This window comes from Schistocerca serialis, chromosome 3 (genome assembly GCF_023864345.2).
Source record: "Schistocerca serialis cubense isolate TAMUIC-IGC-003099 chromosome 3, iqSchSeri2.2, whole genome shotgun sequence".
NCBI lineage: Eukaryota > Metazoa > Arthropoda > Insecta > Orthoptera > Acrididae > Schistocerca > Schistocerca serialis.
Window position 1 is genome coordinate 808,525,478 of NC_064640.1, and position 20,993 is coordinate 808,546,470.

A 20,993-nucleotide genomic window follows, 5' to 3' on the forward strand; every position below is an offset into this window, starting at 1 on the left:
AATCAAGGAAGTCTTCCTTATTCTAGACGCATTCACTCCAGAACTTCCCAGCACAGTTGACACGTTGCTGTTTGTGGACTTCTGAAAGCATGTGCAGCCCCCAGCGCGTGCACACCTTGTGGTAGCCTAGCTTTTCATTCAATATCCTGTCAATTGAAGCTTCAGAAGCCTCAGGAATTTGAGCAGCCAGTTGCCGGATGGTGATTCACCGATCTTTGAGCAGGATTTGCTCAACTTTCGCCACAACTTCATTGGAGATTGACAGCCTCTCATTTTGTTGTTCGTCGTGGACGTCCGTACGGCCATTGGCAAACTTGCTACACCATTTGCGAATGTTTTGAATGCTTATACACATTTCCCCATACACTTCACTCAATTGCCGATGAATTTCTACAGGTGGTAACTTTCTTGTGTGCAAAAATTGGATGTCCGCACAAATTTCACACCTGGCGGTGACGGCGACGACAGGCTCCATCGCTTATGGCTGTCCAGCTGGTACTAACGATTGCAGATCCATGCTGGTTGTTGGAATCGGTGGTGGGGGATCCGGTGAACACAGTGGTGTTGCCAGATTTTGCATTGCACCAAGCACGGTAAGGGCACAGAGTTGGGAACCTTACTTTTGAAACAACCCTCATAGATATTTAAATCCCTTAATATAAACTGATGACCCAAAACATTAAGGCCACTATCCACCACAAGACTGAATGCCACCTGGTGATATTGCGGTCACATGCCGCAAGAAGGAAAGTATACAAGCAGTACAGACACAAATGAGTAATCATTATCGATAACACAGGGCAACAACAGGGAAATACACTGACTAGTGATTTTGACGAAGGGTAGTGTGTTATGGCCTGGCACCTGGGAAGAAGCATCTTGGAAACAGCAAAGCTGGTCAGCTCTTTACATGTTACTGTAGTGAGCACCTAGGGTACATGGTGGAAGGAAGTGAAACCACGAGTATCCAATAAGGTGTTGGACATCCATGCATCATTATGGAACATGAAAATCACAGGCTTGCCTGCTCTGTAAGACAGGATAGATGGCAATCTGTGGCAGATCTGATGAAAAGAGTGTAATGATGGCGCACACAAAAGTGTTTCGATGCACATTGTTCAACACACACTGTAGAGCGTAGAGTTCTGCACCGCGTATCCTGTATGTGTTCCTTTGTTGACCCAACAAAATCATCAGTTATGATTGTAGCAGGCACAGGATAATCAAGAGTGCACCACATATCATTGGAAAAACATCACCTGGTCATGTGAATCATGTTTCTCGTTACATCACGTCAATGGTCATGTCCTGACACACCATCATCGAGGTGAATTGCTGCTCGAAACATACATCTCACCACAGATGTGGGCTTCTGGGGACAATATTATCCTATGGGGGCTAGGCCTCTATGGGGTCTATAGCAGTTATCGAAGGCATGATGATAGTTGTAGACTATGTGACCATTATTGTGGACCACCAGAATTCCTTCATGTTTGATGTCTTCAACAACAGTGATGGAAACTTCCAGCAGAATAACTGTCCCTGTCATAAGGCCAGAATCCTGCAACAATGGTTTGAGGAGCATGACAGTGAACTCACATTGATGTCTTGGCCACCAAATACATCTATCTGAACTCTATGGAACACATCAGTCCATAATTTATGGGAACTGGATAACCAGTGCACAGTCCTCAGGTGCCACATACCTCCGGAAACATATTAAGGATGTGCTGAATCCATGTTATACAGAAAGGTGGACCAACAAGTAATCAAGCCAATGGTCATTATGTTTTGGTTCAGCAGTGTATTTGTTTGTTTATAATGACGTTTCGGTTATCACCAGATCAAAACTTCCAGAAGTTAACAGTTGACACACTATATGGCTTTTACTGCAACTGACAATGAAATTTGTTTTACGAGTTTAAAGTTTTAATCTGATGATTGGAGTAGCAAAAAACATTGTTATAAATAAAGAAATACAATGAGTGATCTACATGGCTTTATTCACAAAAACCTCAAAGATCCCACGCTCATTTTGGAATTCTTTTATTGATAAATTTCTTTCATTAAACTTTGCTTTTTATCATGACGTCAGTTTTCATTTTGCTGTAGAAAGCTCTTAAAGCTTGTCAGGATCACTAAGATAATTTGCCCACCTAATTTAGATGGTGCTTCGTTGTAAGGGCTTAAAGTTATATGAAGATTGTAACAAGTGTACAATATATTGGAAATGTGGACACATTGAACTGAGGATATATTTTTATCACGATATTTTGTTCTGTAGTAGTCTGCCTGAGAAACAATGGAGCCGTGAGGGGTAGCTGTGTGGTCTGAGGCATCTTGTCACGGTCCGCCAATGTGCCGCATGTATTAAACCACATAATTATATAACACACAAGTATGAATAAAAAAACACCAAAAATGGCATTTCAGCTTCACAAACATATGGTGCCAGCTTGGTTCGCATCTATAAGCCAGTCTGTAGGCCAGTCACACTACACAACAAATGATGACAAGCAAATGCGTTTCTGCCAGTAAAATGGCACACACAGAATATCTATGTCAAAATTTAAATATTAGTTATACCATTTCGCAAAATAAAGTTTGTGACGAGCCCAAGGTCTATGTTAGGCTAAAAGATGATACTTGGGTTGCCTGCTAGCAAAACCAATGAATATGACTCCATAAGGAGTTATAAATACTACTACTCGATTTAAATTTTTCCATCTGTCATATGCAACAGCAGTGATGTCCACATGACATCACCTACCCCGTGCTATGGTTGGCTGATAGAAACCATGCCTTGGTTCCATGCTTCAATTGGTAAAACTGGAACCCTTCTTGTCTGCCTGCCTGCCCCTTTTTCTTACGAACGGGTGAAATTTATGTCACATACTATGGTCTACGGTTCCTCAGTGTGAAAAATTTAAGCTTCTAAAGCCATAGGCACATGGACTGTGCATTCGAATGTCAACACTGAGCATGTCGAGTTTCTCATGTCATAGTGTGGAAAAAGCATGTTTGGGAGTATTTCTGAACATGTAGAGTAGTATCTAGCATGTACAATATTTTGGATGTGTGTCTGAACATAGACCAATGAGATGGACGAATGCGACCTATGTCACATGATGCCATCTCTCTTCATACACTCTAGAAATGCCATATTGGCTTGCAGTTAAGTCCATAATTATGGGTATACACTGTTTCAATCTCTCAAAAACCTGTTGTCAATTGTACAGTTTGCTTGAGGACCCATCAAAAATGCATTGCTCTTGGTACAATTTGTTATAATTAAATGTCAGTTAGTTGTTGTTGTTGTTGTGGTCTTCAGTCCTGAGACTGGTTTGATGCAGCTCTCCATGCTACTCTATCCTGTGCAAGCTTTTTCATCTCCCAGTACCTACTGCAACCTACATCCTTCTGAATCTGCTTAGTGTATTCATCTCTTGGTCTCCCTCTACGATTTTTACCCTCCACGCTGCCCTCCAATACTAAATTGGTGATCCCTTGATGCCTCAGAACATGTCCTACCAACCGATCCCTTCTTCTGGTCAAGTTGTGCCACAAACTTCTCTTCTCCCCAATCCTATTCAATACTTCCTCATTAGTTATGTGATCTACCCATCTAATCTTCAGCATTCTTCTGTAGCACCACATTTCGAAAGCTTCTATTCTCTTCTTGTCCAAACTATTTATCGTCCATGTTTCACTTCCATACATGGCTACACTCCATACGAATACTTTCAGAAATGACTTCCTGACACTTAAATCAATACTGGATGTTAACAAATTTCTCTTCTTCAGAAACGCTTTCCTTGCCATTGCCAGCCTACATTTTATATCCTCTCTACTTCGACCATCATCAGTTATTTTGCTCCCCAAATAGCAAAACTCCTTTACTACTTTAAGTGCCTCATTTCCTAATCTAATTCCCTCAGCATCACCCGACTTAATTAGACTACATTCCATTATCCTTGTTTTGCTTTTGTTGACGTTCATCTTATATCCTCCTTTCAAGACACTGTCCATTCCATTCAACTGCTCTTCCAAGTCCTTTGCTGTCTCTGACAGAATTACAATGTCATCGGCGAACCTCAAAGTTTTTGTTTCTTCTCCATGAATTTTAATACCTACTCCAAATTTTTCTTTTGTTTCCTTTACTGCTTGCTCAATATACACATTGAACAACATCGGGGAGAGGCTACAACCCTGTCTTACTCCCTTCCCAAACACTGCTTCCCTTTCATGTCCCTCGACTCTTATAACTGCCATCTGGTTCCTGTACAAATTGTAAATAGCCTTTCGCTCCCTGTATTTTACCCCTGCCACCTTTAGATTTTGAAAGAGAGTATTCCAGTCAACATTGTCAAAAGCTTTCTCTAAGTCTACAAATGCTAGAAACGTAGGTTTGCCTTTCCTTAATCTTTCTTCTAAGATAAGTCGTAAGGTCAGTATTGCCTCACGTGTTCCAGTGTTTCTACGGAATCCAAACTGATCTTCCCCGAGGTTGGCTTCTACTAGTTTTTCCATTCGTCTGTAAAGAATTCGTGTTAGTATTTTGCAGCTGTGACTTATTAAGCTGATAGTTCGGTAATTTTCACATCTGTCAACACCTGCTTTCTTTGGGATTGGAATTATTATATTCTTCTTGAAGTCTGAGGGTATTTCGCCTGTTTCATACATCTTGCTCACCAGATGGTAGAGTTTTGTCAGGACTGGCTCTCCCACGGCCGTCAGTAGTTCCAACGGAATATTGTCTACTCCGGGGGCCTTGTTTCGACTCAGGTCTTTCAGTGCTCTGTCAAACTCTTCCCGCAGTATCATATCTCCCATTTCATCTTCATCTACATCCTCTTCCATTTCCATAATATTGTCCTCAAGTACATTGCCCTTGTATAGACCCTCTATATACTCCTTCCACCTTTCTGCTTTTCCTTCTTTGCTTAGAACTGGGTTTCCATCTGAGCTCTTGATATTCATACAAGTCGTTCTCTTATCTCCAAAGGTATCTTTAATTTTCCTGTAGGCGGTATCTATCTTACCCCTAGTGAGATAGGCCTCTACATCCTTACATTTGTCCTCTAGCCATCCCTGCTTAGCCATTTTGCACTTCCTGTCGATCTCATTTTTGAGACATTTGTATTCCTTTTTGCCTGTTTCACTTACTGCATTTTTATATTTTCTCCTTTCATCAATTAAATTCAATATTTCTTCTGTTACCCAAGGATTTCTACTAGCCCTCGTCTTTTTACCTACTTGATCCTCTGCTGCCTTCACTACTTCATCCCTCAAAGTTACCCATTCTTCTTCTACTGTATTTATTTCCCCCATTCCTGTCAATTGCTCCCTTATACTCTCCCTGAATCTCTGTACAACCTCTGGTTCTTTTAGTTTATCCAGGTCCCATCTCCTTAAATTCCCACCTTTTTGCAGTTTCTTCAGTTTTAATCTACAGGTCATAACCAATAGATTGTGGTCAGAATCCACATCTGCCCCTGGAAATGTCTTACAATTTAAAACCTGGTTCCTAAATCTCTGTCTTACCATTATATAATCTATCTGATACCTTTTAGTATCTCCAGGGTTCTTCCATGTATACAACCTTCTTTCATGATTCTTAAACCAAGTGTTAGTTATGATTATGTTGTGCTCTGTGCAAAATTCTACCAGGCGGCTTCCTCTTTCATTTCTGTCCCCCAATCCATATTCACCTACTATGTTTCCTTCTCTCCCTTTTCCTACACTCGAATTCCAGTCACCCATGACTATTAAATTTTCGTCTCCCTTCACAATCTGAATAATTTCTTTTATTTCATCATACATTTCTTCAATTTCTTCGTCATCTGCAGAGCTAGTTGGCATATAAACTTGTACTACTGTAGTAGGTGTGGGCTTCGTATCTATCTTGGCCACAATAATGCGTTCACTATGCTGTTTGTAGTAGCTAACCCGCATTCCTATTTTCCTATTCATTATTAAACCTACTCCTGCATTACCCCTATTTGATTTTGTGTTTATAACCCTGTATTCACCTGACCAGAAGTCTTGTTCCTCCTGCCACCGAACTTCACTAATTCCCACTATATCTAACTTTAACCTATCCATTTCCCTTTTTAAATTTTCTAACCTACCTGCCCGATTAAGGGATCTGACATTCCACGCTCCGATCCGTAGAACGCCAGTTTTCTTTCTCCTGATAACGACATCCTCTTGAGTAGTCCCCGCCCGGAGATCCGAATGGGGGACTATTTTATCTCCGGAATATTTTACCCAAGAGGACGCCATCATCATGTAATCATACAGTAAAGCTGCATGCCCTCGGGAAAAATTACGGCTGTAGTTTCCCCTTGCTTTCAGCCGTTCGCAGTACCAGCACAGCAAGGCCGTTTTGGTTATTGTTACAAGGCCAGATCAGTCAATCATCCAGACTGTTGCCCTTGCACCTACTGAAAAGGCTGCTGCCCCTCTTCAGGAACCACACGTTTGTCTGGCCTCTCAACAGATACCCCTCCGTTGTGGTTGCACCTACGGTACGGCTATCTGTATCGCTGAGGCACGCAAGCCTCCCCACCAACGGCAAGGTCCATGGTTCATGGGGGGGGGGGGGGATGTCAGTTAGTAACATACCTATAATTAAAGCTTTCAGGAGATTGTAAGATGCAAAGTACAGTTCTATCTCATCCATTGTTTGTGCAGCATAACTCCCAGAAATGCAGGGTTGTAAGGTAATGGGTGATGTGTTGCTGTTTATGTCTCACTAGAACCAAACAATTATTTACTCACCTTTACATTGTCTAATAGGTTCTGATACTTTCTTATTAGTTTAATGTAAATATAGTCTATAATATTTGAAGCTATGTAAATGTAAGTGTGCCCTCTCTGAGTAATGAGTTTGTTAAATTGGCTTTATCTAAAAGACAGCTTGTACTTCTAGCAGGAACATATTGTGCACTTCCTTGTTTCAAGTCTTCTACTTCACATGTTGTAAATATTCTGCTACTGAATAAGAACAGTGATCAAGTACAAATGACTTAAGGGTTTTACTAAAAAGTGAGAACAATGGAATAATTTTTATTGCAAATTTATATCACACTATTTTAATGGAACTTTTATAAGTCAATGTCATTACTGATTGGACATGGTACTTTCCTTTTTTTCCTTCAACATGTTCATGACATCGATGCTTTTATTTATGTACGCTACAGACAAAGACGTGACTAGCATATAGACAAGGGAGGAAATGTTCATTTTAACAGAGCTAATGTAGGAAGTTTACACCCTTCCATTTTGTAGTGTGATTCGAGAGCCAGATATGGCAGACAACTGCCACTGGAGTGTGCTGTGACTGCATACACTACACTGAAGTACACACAGGGCATGCACAAGTTGCATTGTTTCTGATATTGAACTCAGTATACTAAATTTTGACGTTTGTCTGATGATCTTACTGATGTTTTGCCAGCACTAGTGGCTGGCATTGTCAAAGTTTCACCCTCCATTGCCGGTGGTGAACTGGAGCCGAGCTCGTGGCTGCAGACTATATGTACCTGGCGTGCCAACATCCGAGGACTTCTCCGCAGTCATTTCCGGTGCAGTTCTCCTCTTTCTACCTGCATGTCTCGCCACGAGCTATTTCACGTGGAATGGCAATTTCTATGAACAGCTGAAAGGCATTGCTATGGGCAGTCCTCTTAGTCCAGTGGTGGTCAGCTTCTTCATGGAACATTTCGAAGCACAGACATTGGACTTGGCGACTTGTAAACCTAAAGTGTGGTGCAGATATTTTGATGATACTTTGGTAGTGTGGAGCCACGGTGGAGAACAGCTCGGTGACTTCTGAAGACACTTGAACAGCCTCCATGCCAACATAAAATTTACCATGGAAGTAGAAAAGGACAAAAAACTACCATTTCTACATGTACTGGTCACAAGGGATGGTGAAATCCTGGGACATAGCATGTACCGAAAACAGATACACACAGACCAATACCTGCACAAACTATCATACCAACACCCGAGCCAGAAAAGAGGCATGATTCATGCCAGTGTAATGCGAGCAGGACAAATATGTGAGCCGCAGCACCTCAAATGTAAAATGCAACACCTTGAAAGTGTTCCGAGGAGCAATGGCTCTGTTACAATTCTGATATAATTTGTGGAGTACCCAAACACTCGGCAAAGTAAGGAATTAGAAAAAGAAATGTCAGGTATGGCCTATCTGCCATACATTCCCAGAGTGGTGGACAGAATCAACCGTATATTGCACAAACATGGTGTAAAGACAATTTTCAAACTGACAAGGAAGATCAAAGAATGTCTTAGATCAGCAAAGGATAAAAGGGACCCACTTGAAATGTTGGGAATATACTGCTTACCTTGCACATGCGGAAAAGTTTATGTCGGAATGACTGGACGTTCAATCAACACCAGAATCAAAGAACACAGGCGATATTCCAGGTTGGGGCAGGGACAGCAATCGGCCATGGCAGAGCATGCGCAGAGTGAGACCGACCATGTAATAAAATTCATCGACACGGAAGTTCTGGCTGTAGGGAAGCACTATCACACCCGTTTGTTGAGAGAAGCTGTAGAAATACACAAACACGGTAATAGCTTGATTGATTGATTGAGAGAGTATGGAACCAAACAGCGTGGTCATCAGTCCCGCGATTCCAAAGGGGGTTACATAAGAAAGAGTCTGCTAAAAGTGAATGGATTCAGTCAGAGGAGTCAAATTATAAAAGAATGAACATTAAACACACACAGCATAAGTATAAAAGGTGAGATCAAATCTAAAAACTGGAAAAAGAGGGGCGGTCATGGGGTCACAGACCATGAAAACTGCAAAAGGAGTCCCAATCACAACCAACCCACCCCTGCTCCAAGACGAAAGGAGAATCTTATATCTGGAAATAAAAACCACTTTCACGAAGGAAACCAAGGACCAGGTCTACCATCCGTGGATCGTCCGCTAATATTAAATTTAAGGAAGCAGGAAGACTATACTTAGCACGAAGGGCCGAAAGAAAGGGACATGCAACCAATATGTGAGATATCGTCATTCTGGCACCACAACCACATTATGGGGGCAGGTCGTTACGTAGGAGGAAACAATGGGTATGGCCAATGCATAAATGCCATAAAACAGTGCACTCCTTCATAGAGGGGTGGAAAGAAGTGCCCCAAACTGCAGGACTCCTTGACTGTGCGGAGTTTATTACTATGAGCAGTAGTGCTCCAGATGGCATTCCACTGTTGGGCAAAGAGAGATTTGACATAGATCCACACATCTGCAGCTGGACTCGTGAAAGGAAAAGGGGGTAAGTATCTGCTTCTCTAGCCAAACGGTCAGCCAATTCATTCCCTGGGATTCCCACATGACTTGAGACCAAGAGAAAGACGACTGAACAGGCGGCACTCTCAAGGACAGAGAGAAGGTCATCAATGGCAGAGACCAAGGGGGTGACGAGAGTAGCATTGATCGACAGCCTCAAGGCTGATCATGGAGTCTGAACAAATTAAAACACTATGGAGAGAGGCCTGAGAAACAAAAAGGAGGGCCCTGTTCTGCTGTAAATACACTACATGATCCTGGCAACAAATGGTGCTCGAAGCTGGTAGGAGATGTAAAAGCGTATCCCACCTTATCAGTAGTCTTTGAACCATCAGTGTAAAGGATGGTCGCACCCTGGAACTCTGCAAGGATGGCACATACAAGACACCGGTAAACCATAGGAGCAACAGAGACCTTAGGACCCTGGAAGAAAGCGGTTCTAATCTGTGGTCTAGGCACAGCAGACACGTATAAAGGCCAATTGGCCCTGTGGAATGGCCAACGTGGGGGTATGTCTGCCTAGAGGCAGCAGGGGAATGATAGTGTCACTGGGACGTGGTCACTGTCACAAAGGTCATCATGTGATGACCAATGTCGGGACGCCACGAGGGCAGGGGAGGAGATTGTGAGATCGATAGCAGAGAAGGTGCCATGAGCAGCACTAGGACTGGTTAGGGGAACCATCGCTGGGGAGAGACAAAGCAAAGTCCATGATAAGTTGGTCGATTAGGATACCCCGACCCACTGATTGACACTCCCCCACAGTGGATGGTGGGCATTGAAATCCCCGAGGAGGAGAAATGGGGGCAGGAGTTGCTGAAGTAAGGTAGATAGTGCAACATAAGCTAGTGGCCTACCTGGAGGGAGGTAGACATTGCAAATGGTGATTGGCAGAGTTGTTTGCACTCTAACTGCTATCACTTCCAAGGTGGTACGTTTGGTGGTCCAGTCACTAAGGACATCAGAGCGAACCAAAGTGCAGACCCTAGCAGATGCTATCCCAAGGGCAGCACGGTTCCGACACAATGCCCAATAACCACATAAAGTGGGAGAGTGGTCGTCATGGAAATGCGTTTCTTGGAGAACAAGGCAGAACGCAGAATAAGAGGAGACAAGACGTTGCCTTTGCGGTAGGTGACGATATTAGCCATTGCAGTTCCACTGGATGATCGTGTGGCATGAGTCCAAGGTAGGCACGAAGAAGCCGATGAGGAGGTCAGGTCACTTGGTCAGCAGTTGTCACCGACAAGGTTGGGGTGACATCCATAAATAAGATGTCAGAATCAGGTTGCGAGAGGAAAGTTGGCACCTCTGGCGGCACTGGAGATGCCTTCACTTGAGATTTATGTTTATTCTTCTCTTTCTGAGGTGGAGGAGGACAGGACACAGGGGGAGTACAGATGGGGTAACAGTCTTCTGGCCTGAGAGACACTGGGGAGAGGGTTCCCGGGAGGGAGCCCGATCACCGGCAGATGCTGAAGAAGGGGGCAATTCTTCGGCTGGGATGGGCGAGCGACTCCCTGATGGGAGGTCGTGGGAATGGCAGGGGAGGTGGAAGGGAGAATGGGGCGGGGCTGGGGTAAGGATGAGGGAGAGGAGGGAGGAGGAGAAAAGGAAGCAACAGAGGCAAAAGGTGAAGATAGTGACACCAGATGGAGTCTCTCATACTTTTGGTGAGCCACAGTGTAAGACAGGTGATCCAGGGACTTATTATATTCTTGTATCTTCTTTTCTCTCTTGTAATCAGGGTTTTCTGGTGAGTGAGGGGAGTGGTGGGTCAGCACAATTAACACACACAGGCAGCAGAACACAAGGGGTTCCCTCATGGATGGGGTGGCCACAGTCACCACACAAAGGGTCTGCCGTACAGTGGGAAGACACGTGCCCAAACCGCAGGCACCGAAAGCACCGCATAGGTGGAGGGATGTATGGCTTCACGTCACATCTGTAGCACATAACCTTGACCTTCTCTGGGAGGATATCCCGCTCAAAAGCCAGGATGAAGGCGCCAGTATCAGTGTGGTTGTCTTTGCGACCCTTCTGCACGTGTCAAACAAAATGAACGCCACGCCGCTCCAGATTAGCCCGGAGTTCCTCATGAATTTGCAGGATGAGGTCCCTCTGAAAAATGACTCCCTGGACCACATTCAGAGATCAGTGAGGAGTGACAGACAGACACTGGGACATTGTCAATATGATCACAGGCACGAAGAGCTGCGGATTGGGTGGGAGAAGCAGCTTTCATCAACAGGGAGCCCGACCGCATCTTACTAATAGACTCCACTTCGCCAAACTTGTCCTCGATATTTTCCATGAAAAACAATGGCTTTGTGGCAGTGAATGTGTCTCCATCCATCCTAGTACAGACGAGGTAACGGGGAAAACGTTTCAGCCCAAGATGGCGAACCTGGTCCTCCTCCCATGGGGTAGCCAGGAAAGCAAAGGCTGCTGGGTCATACGAGACAGCATTTAAGGATCCTTCACCATTCGAAGAGACGGTCGTGTGAGAACAGCAAGATTTTTGCAGCCTGATACACGCCAAGCATCCGCCCTGATACTACCCACTCCTACCAGGGGCTCTCCCTATGGGTGCCACCCAACCACAGAAAGGGCCGTCTGGCATGGCGGGAGTTCCGATGTTCTATGAAGACAAGCAACCACTCCTTGGCATACATGGGGAGAGAACAGCTCAAGTATCAGTAGTGTGATCCCTGTGTTGTCAGGGGGCTCAGCCATATGGGTATGTAATAGCCCCACCACAGGGACTGGCTACATGTGCTGGTGACCTAGCAGGGTTGAAGGGGTCTACGGTGAGGAAGGGAGAGGGTAGAGGAATCCACACCATAGATGCTAGAGAGGGAGTGCTTCCCCATATGGCTCACTCTAAAAACAGGAAATTTTGAAGTGGAGGTCAAACCTCAAGTGGGGACCGAAATGCCAAAAGGGTGAAAGAAATGCCAAAAGGGTGAAAGAACCAGCAAAAGGAACAAAACTGCAACCAATACAGGAAACCAGGGGAATAGCCAGGTCGACATAAAGCAGAACACAAGAGAGGGGAAGAAGGTGCCAATGGGGAAGGAGCGGGGATAAGGAGGGAGGGGGCAGGGAGAAGGAAAACCAGCTAGGGAATGAAGAATGAGCTGCAATAGCTTGGGGTCCCATGTGCACAACGTACGAACTCACAAAAGAACTGTGAGCTCCCTGGGGGGCAGTAATAGCTTCAACAAGAAAGAAGAAAGCCTTAAGGTAAACAGATCCTGGCTTCCCATACTGCAGCGAACGACCGTCGTAGGTAACAAGAGGAGAACCGCACCGGAAATGACCGTGGAGAAGCCCTCGGACGTTGGCGCACCAGGTACATATAGTCCATGGCCACAAGCTAGGCTCCAGTTCACTACTGGCAATGTAAGGTGAAGCTGTGACAATGCTAGCCACACATGCTGGCCAAACATCAGAAAAATCATCAGACGAACATTGGCCGAAGAACCCGAGACAGAAGCAAATAGGCAGTCTTATCATTCATCAAAACCTATAGTGTACATCCTGTTGACCTAGAATCATGAAATTTGAGAAGAAGCAAGGTTTCAGAGTAAAAGTGAAGGAAAAATCCAGCAATTGTTAATTTTTAATTATATCTTATAAATTAGGTATTTTAAAACCTCCAAACTCACTCATCAAAACCTATAGATGAACTATCTGCATACATGTTGGGCCTGGTGGTCTAGCAGTAAAGCATGTTTCTTGAAATTGAGAGGTCACTGCATTGAATCTTGGTTGGCTCACAGGTTTTTCAGCCTTTGTTTTAACCTAGCCTTCATCTCTCAATGACATGAGGATTCTACATTAAACTGTAGGTCCCTGTTCCAACTGTAGGTCCCTGTTCCTCAGTTGGATAAATGGATTAGGATTGGAACATGCAAGTCGCTGAAATGGTGACCAATAGAAAGGCTTGCAGCAGGCCTTTGTGCCACATGAAAAAATAATAATAATAATAATAATAATTATTATTATTATTATTAGTATATATACATAATTAAGCTTGTACGGAACGCACAGAGTGAGAGTCCTACTCAGACTTGTCCAGTTTTTGTATTTATACTTGTGTATTACACAAGTAAACAGTATACACATTAAACATATCTTCAGAAGACAGGTTTTGGTATAATTTGTTGTACAAGTGTCAGAAAATCTGATACCTATGAATAAAATTGTGACCAGAATGGATTTCACTTGAAGTACTGTATTTTCGTTTCACATCATATCTTGGACTTAAGTTCTTCATGTGGAAAATGAATAGTCATTTTAATGTTATGTGAAAACATAAGGCCTTTAGAAAAGAAAAAAAAAAACGAAAACCAATTTCAATATTAAACACTGATGTCTACAATGTTAGTAAACTTTTGCCTTCAGATTTATGTAATTTTTACTCAAAATAACTGATTTCACATTATGTCATTAAAGACTGCCAACTTCTCACCATTATTTGTATTATCATTAATTGAAATTTTCGACCCCCTATGTTTCACCAATATTTGAAATTTGGATGTGTTGATATAGATGCTGTATGGATTCAAATTTATCTTTTGAAAACTACTATCCCTTTGTGTCTTTTACACTCCTACCAGATCATCTGTACCTTTGTTATTCTTCTTTTCTTCATTAGTAATGCAAGGTTTTCCTCTGAGCTGTACACTCTCTCTGCTAACCCATGTGCAACAACAGTATTATGTAGAACAGAAATTAATTAAAAAAATACATGATGAACTGGGACAAAAATTACTTACTCTCACACTTGGTGACAACTGCTGCACACGGCATCTGACTGCACCAGTGTTTAAACTGCCAGGTCTCAAATCGGAATGCACACCATTTACTCTAATGCTAGCAATCCTTGCACGAAGCTCTGGTGAATAATGATTTGTTACAGCTTCTTCATAGTGGGTAATCCACTGACGTAACTGTTGCATTGTTTCAATTTCTGGAGTATCACTGTCACTATCAAGATTTTTACTCTGAAAAGAATTCAAGTCATAATTCACTATAGAAACAGTATGTGCCAAAAGATCATGGGAGCTTTATTATGTGACTTCTTTTTACGGTTAGTTTTATTTGAACACAATGCATTTCATATATAATGATGAACATATTAATAAGAATGACAATTTAAACCTCTCTGAGATGTACTAACAATTCATTGTTGAGGTTTTTCTCAATTTCCATCAAAACTGTTAGTATTTTGATAAGGAATGGGTGGTAGTATTTATATTAAGTCTTTTCAAGCCATCTGGACATGCAATGTACTTTAGTTTCCAGTAGGTATTAAGTCCAATGTGCTGCATGCCAGATATCATAGCTAGATTCATGGGGGTCACTTAAGAACTGATATACTTATGAACATAAAATGTGCCGTAAGTGAGACTGCCAGCTGGAATATTAAGATAAATCAGGGCACTGGGAACAATTTACCCGACCACTTCCCTTACAACAAATGTATTAAAAATGGGTGAAAGTTCTTGATGGTTGGGAGCAGTGCCATTCCACAAACCAAATGAATCTCACAGTAATGAAGATCCATTCCAAACAAAAACAGGTAGGCCACTGCAATTAAAAACAGCTAAAATGCTGAGACGAGAATTGTGTGTAATGGGCATGGAGAACAGTGAAGAGCTATATAAAATAATAGTGTTTCTACAAAAAGCATTTCTATTAGAGCAAAACAGTTGTAACTGATGCCTCCCAATGATTAAGGACATGTAAAATGGAGTGATCAGTTTTGTTTATGCCTGTAGTATAATTACATATGACAATAATTTGGCTGCAATCCAATGGAGGCTTTTAATTACACTGTGTTCACCAAAGGAGATCTGGAAAACAGAGAGTAACCAAAGTGTCATCACATAGCATCATCATCTTGTTACATGATGCAAAGGTTCTGAACAAAGACTGTCAACACTCAACAATGAACAAAACTATTTGTAATGTAAATAGCAAAACACTTCAAAAGGTAAAAAACAAATTAATACAATATAAGATATATTGCACTGATTTTACCATTAGTCTACATTACACCAATATTTACATCGGCTGTGTTTCATACAAATAGCAAAAATACTTGAGTACAGCTTTTGCAACAGAGTACGATACTGAAACAAACCTTTATAATTTTTAGTCGCATTGAGACTCGTTTGTTCTCTGGTGAAACAGCAGGTTTAGCAGGTACTTCTTTTCGTCTATTCTGAGCAGTACTGGAACGCCTTTGCATTCCAGAACTGACTTGTTGTGGTTGCTCCTTTGTGGAGTCACGACGGAGTCTTTGCCTTGTAACTACTACAGTTACTGGGGACTCATTACTACTGACTTGTCCTTTGTTCCGATTGCTAGAAATGCTTCTTGTTTTCCTGCGAGAAGTCAATGGCCGTTTTCTGCGGGCAGTTACATTTGGCACTGCATCTACAAGGAAGAATATGAAGATGAGCTTGGAAACACAACATGGTTGCAAGCACACATGTATACACAATACACACTGACCTCCCTTCCTCCCGCCCCCTCTCTCTCTCTGGAATAAAGAGGTGGATAAGTGTGTGGAGACAAAAAGCAATGTAGGGAGGGGAGGACATAAATAAAAGTTATAAGCATATTGTAAAAGCATCAAGATAAACATATAAGGCATTTTTACTTGAAATTAGACAAATAGCAACAACATTACACTAAAGACATTCAAGTTCATGTACCACACTGTCTTACATGTTGCAGAACCTAAACATAATTCTGTAACTCTAAATCAGCTGCATGTCCAACCATAACATACACCTGTAAATTTCTTTCTGTTTTGATGATGGATGTTTGATGTTCCATGAAATCTCTTTTTTTCCAACAAGGAGAAAAAGAAAAATACCACACTTGGAGTTACAAGAACTTACAATTATATTTTGAAAGGCATTTCAGTTTTTTTCTGTTATCATGTAATGATAGATTACTCGAACTTTATTGAAACTAATTTTCTGCTGCACATGAAATGAATGTAAAATTCTCTATCTTAATATTCTGTTTATGAGTGTAAAATCACATAAAATATGACAAGATACTCAGTGTTCCAGTTCTAGTTCAGCAATAAAATGTGCAAGTTAATGCAACAGCTACACTCCTAAACAGACATTACTACTACTACCTTCACAGCCAAAATAGTCATATTGCAGCTAATTTACTTACTGCTGACTGAATAAAACAAATGACATATCAGTATTAATTGCTTAGTAATCGGCAAATAACCTTCATGAATAAATTCTTCACATATTTCGTGCAATGATATATTTGTCAATATTAAGCTTCTGATGAATTCCTCCATCAACATCGTCACGAGATTAGTTTCAGTAGACTGAATTGTAACAGAGACATCACAAGGTCATGGAACTTACATACACTAACAGAGATTATGTCGCTGTCTATGACTGAAGGACAGTGGTAGTAATGCTAATTTTGTTAGATGGTGGAAGACGAAACTTATTCTTTTGTTGCAGTTCAGCATCAAGCACTTGTTTACATGCATCACTAAGGGTGTAGCCACTATTCCTTTTAAAGTTGTCACACATTCCGATTTCAATGGTGTCTTTGATGGTTGAATCCCAGTAGGTGAATAATATTCTCGTTATATCAAGTATAATCACATGTTTGTTCAGAAGGCTGTGTTCGTTCGGCAACAGTAGATTTGTTGAACACATGATATTTAACATGGCACTGATTGTCTGTGGCACATGCTAAAATTGTTCTTATTATCTGACCAATGTAACTGCCACCTCATTCACAAGATATAATATAAATTACGGGAAATCTGAGACCAAGGCTGTCTTTTACTAGGCGCAACTTCTCTCATTTTCTTGGACTGTTAGAAAATGGATTGAATACTGTGTCTCCCCAGGACTTGATCTCATAATCCAGCTGTTCCTTGTCATAGAGCAGATATCTCAGAAACATATTCCAAAAGAACCACCATACTGATCGAGACATTAAGTTAGCCACCTATAAGAAACAAAAACACAGAAATAATCATGAGAAGATGTTCAGCTCATAGCACTCCTTCCTTTCTTTGGAGTTATAACAAATAAAATAGACAGAGTACCAGGCATATATGGTATTCAGTCCATTTTACAACCCACCAAGAAAACTGAAGAAATGCTGCATCCAGCAAAAGACGTCACTTGTCTTTGTGTTCTTGGAGTTTTTAATGTATCTTGTGAAAGTGGCAGCAGTTACACTGGTCAGACAATAAGAACAATTTCGGAATGCTACACGGAGAACCAATGCCATATTAAGTATTGCGATTTCAACAAATCTGGTATTGTCTAACACAGTCTCATGAACAGACATATGATTATCTTTGATAAAATGAAAATACTATCCCACTCATCTACCTACTGGCATTCTGTCATAAAATAATATGTTGAAATCAAAATGTGTGACAACTTTAAAAGAGACAGTGGCTACACTATTTGTGATGCACGGAAACAGGTGGTTGATGCTGAACGCCAACAGAGAAATCAATTAGTCTTTCATCATCTAACAAAATCAGCATCGCTACCAATGTTCTTCAGTTTTAGACATCATCATTATCTCTGGCAGTATGTGAGAGGTCCTTAACTTTGTGATGTCTTCATGCCATAATTCAACCAACTAAAATACCTAACAAACTACTGAAATGTAATCTCATGATGATGATGGAGGAAGTAATCGAAAGCTCAGGACTAACAAATATAATGCAGCATGAGCTCCATGAAGAATTTATTCAAGAATGTCATCACAAAAACACCAATATGTCAAATAACCTTCAAGTTACTTTTAAACAACTGCCACTGAATGTTTCTCGTCAGGTATAAAGGATTCCTCTGAAAGAATTACAAGAAATAAGAGCAAGAGGGAGCAGGAGGGGCAGGGAGAGGGAGAGGGGGGGAGGAGGAGGAGGAGGAGGAGGGGCAAGGGGGGGGGAGGAGGAGGAGGGGCAAGGGGGGGGAGGGAGAGTGGAGAGGGGACAAGGGGGGAAGGGGAGGGGGAGAGGGGGGGATGGAGGGGGGAGGGAGGGGGGGGGGGAGAGAGAGAGAGAGAGAGAGAGAGAGAGAGAGAGAGAGAGAGAGAGAGAGATTCCAAATGCATATGTCTGCCTCCACATGCATATGTCTGCCTATTCCACCAAACATGATACAATATAAAGAATATTATGAAAACTCATTAACTCTTCGTGAACTATTCTAAGTTGTGAGGAACTGCAATGTCATTGTAGTAGTATTTTTCTGTATTTGCATTGCGTCAGATCTGAACAAATTTTTTCAAACATTATTCAAATGTGTTGAATTAACACAAAAGATATGTTTCCTGGATTGTACCTTTTGCTTCTCACCAACAAACATTATATAAATAATAAGTTTCTATACGTGGATCATGATAACAAAGTGATTGACAGCTAGCTGTTTACAGGAGAGCTAGCATAGCAACAGCTAATCAGAGAAAGATGTTGTCATATCATAGTGTTCTCTCAGGTTCCATTTGCCTGCAGTCAAGGATTAATGCTGGTAGTGTAACAACTGTGATACATTTTATGAAACATTGCAGTACCTGTGTTATTCAGAAGTATGATGTTAAGTTCCTTTGGACGTGTATGGACGCCTGATGGAACTTCGCATCATACTTCTGAATAGCGCAGGCACTGCAACATCATATTTATCTGCTGACACCAGGAAATAGACTTTCAGTTAAAAATGTATCGCCTGTACAGGAATATACACAATGAAATGTATGAGTGCAGGTGTAGACACATGGTTGATGACATGGAAGTTTGGGTCTGGCCATGAATCTTGTACGGATATCCTAATGGTAAGGCGACTGCTTGAGATGTGCGGGAAATCTAGGTTCCAGTCCCAATCCAACACAAATTTTCATTGTCGTCATCTCATTATACAGCTGATGGCTGTCCATATTTGCAAATGTGAATAAATTACATGTTATACATTTTTTGTTGTACGCATTGTTTCTCTATGCAGCGTGTTTATTTCATGCCACAGGATGTCCTAAACCAGTTGAGACAATGCACGGATAAGCGGTAACACTATTAGTACTATGCTAAATAACCCAACACTGCATGTTAACAGGCAGCGTATGAATGCATACAAAGAAGAAATGCACAGCTGTTCCTGTGGCAGTCATATTGCACATGCAGACAACATAGAATCGACATCGCCCCATCCCAGGCTTGACTGTCAATCACTTTATTGTTTGATCATGACATATGTCTATTTTTTATTGCTGTACAGCTTCAATATTCTGAAATTTTAATGGCTTGGTACCACACAGCAAAAAATACACTATTTCTAAATACTTAGGTTCAAATTATCAATCAAGTAAGATCTTTAGCAAAACAGTATATGAAGCATGTAAGTAACTTCATCCATCATTTTAAGATAATTATGTGCGCCAGTAACACTGTTGCAACTGTGAAGTACATATTCAGGCTATGACATATTATCAACAACAACAACAACAACAATTACTACTACTACTACTACTACTACTACTACTAGTAGTAGTAGTAGTAGTAGTAGTAGTAATAATAATAATAATAATAATAATAAATAATGCTGAAACTCACCATCATTATTGATGGCATTATCATTACTGCTGCCACCGCCAACACCACTACGTCCATCGTCGTCATCATCATCATTGTCATTATCATCTTCACCAGCACGATCACCATCAGACGTAGTTTCAGTTGACGAATCACCAGAAGTGCTACTGTTCAGTAACTCTTCCCTTTTACGTAGCTGCAAAGCCCGAGCTCTATGGCGATCAACCCTTCGTGGTTGACACTTTTCACACAGATATTCTTCTGGTATATTTGTTCTGTCAATTCCCATGCAATCAACATGCTGCCACACACTGCAGAAAGCACATTCAAGCATGTAGGAAGAGTAATTCAGACAGAAAAGACTAATTTTCTTTTTATATACAACCTCTTCAGATAGCTCTTTCATATTCTAAGCCCAATGGCGGCCAGTACATTAATTAGTACAATACATGGCTAGAACATATCTCATCTACTCAAGCAAGAATCAGAACTTTTTAGGGTCCACTATGCTCTTACTGACAAACATTTGCAACTTTCAATTTAAGGTAACACAAGAGGTAGAACACGTACTTTCTGCATTTCGTAGAATTTTTGTTTTGCATGTTGGTATTCTGGTTGCTATGGGTTTATTTATTGACTGTCATTTTGAAATAGTGATTAGCACTGTGGACACTAGAAAATGGAGTGCCAAGTGGAGAAATCAGAACATTTCCAAGATATTCTGCTGTTTGAATTCAATAAAGGGGTGAAAGCAGCAAAGGCAGCAAGAAACATCTGTGCAGTGTATGGGGATCATGCCATTGGACACAGTATGGCAAGGAAATGGTTTTCTCATCTTAAGGAGGATCTTTTGACAATAGTTACTCTGCACATTCAGGAAGAGATTCAGTGCTTGATGAAGAGTGTGTAAACACATTAATCCACAATGATCCATGTCAGTGCACTCGAGAACTGGCAAATGTGATGACCTGTGATCATTCCACCATCGTGTGACATTTGCTTGCAATGGGGAAGGTTCAAAAATAAAGTGTCTGGCTACCACATGCT

At 41.5% G+C, this 20,993-nt stretch overlaps 1 protein-coding gene across 1 annotated transcript in view; it reads right to left on the reverse strand.

Annotated features, from left to right (window-relative positions):
- The window catches only part of LOC126470661 (uncharacterized), a 328,353-nt gene that overhangs the window by 106,867 nt on the left and 200,493 nt on the right, over positions 1-20,993 (reverse strand). Inside the window, exons 8-10 of the mRNA XM_050098652.1 lie at positions 19,968-20,257; positions 15,489-15,784; positions 14,119-14,346 (exon numbers count right to left, since the gene is read on the reverse strand). Coding sequence (XP_049954609.1) covers positions 14,119-14,346; positions 15,489-15,784; positions 19,968-20,257 — 814 coding nt within the window. The remainder of the gene's footprint in view (positions 1-14,118; positions 14,347-15,488; positions 15,785-19,967; positions 20,258-20,993) is intronic.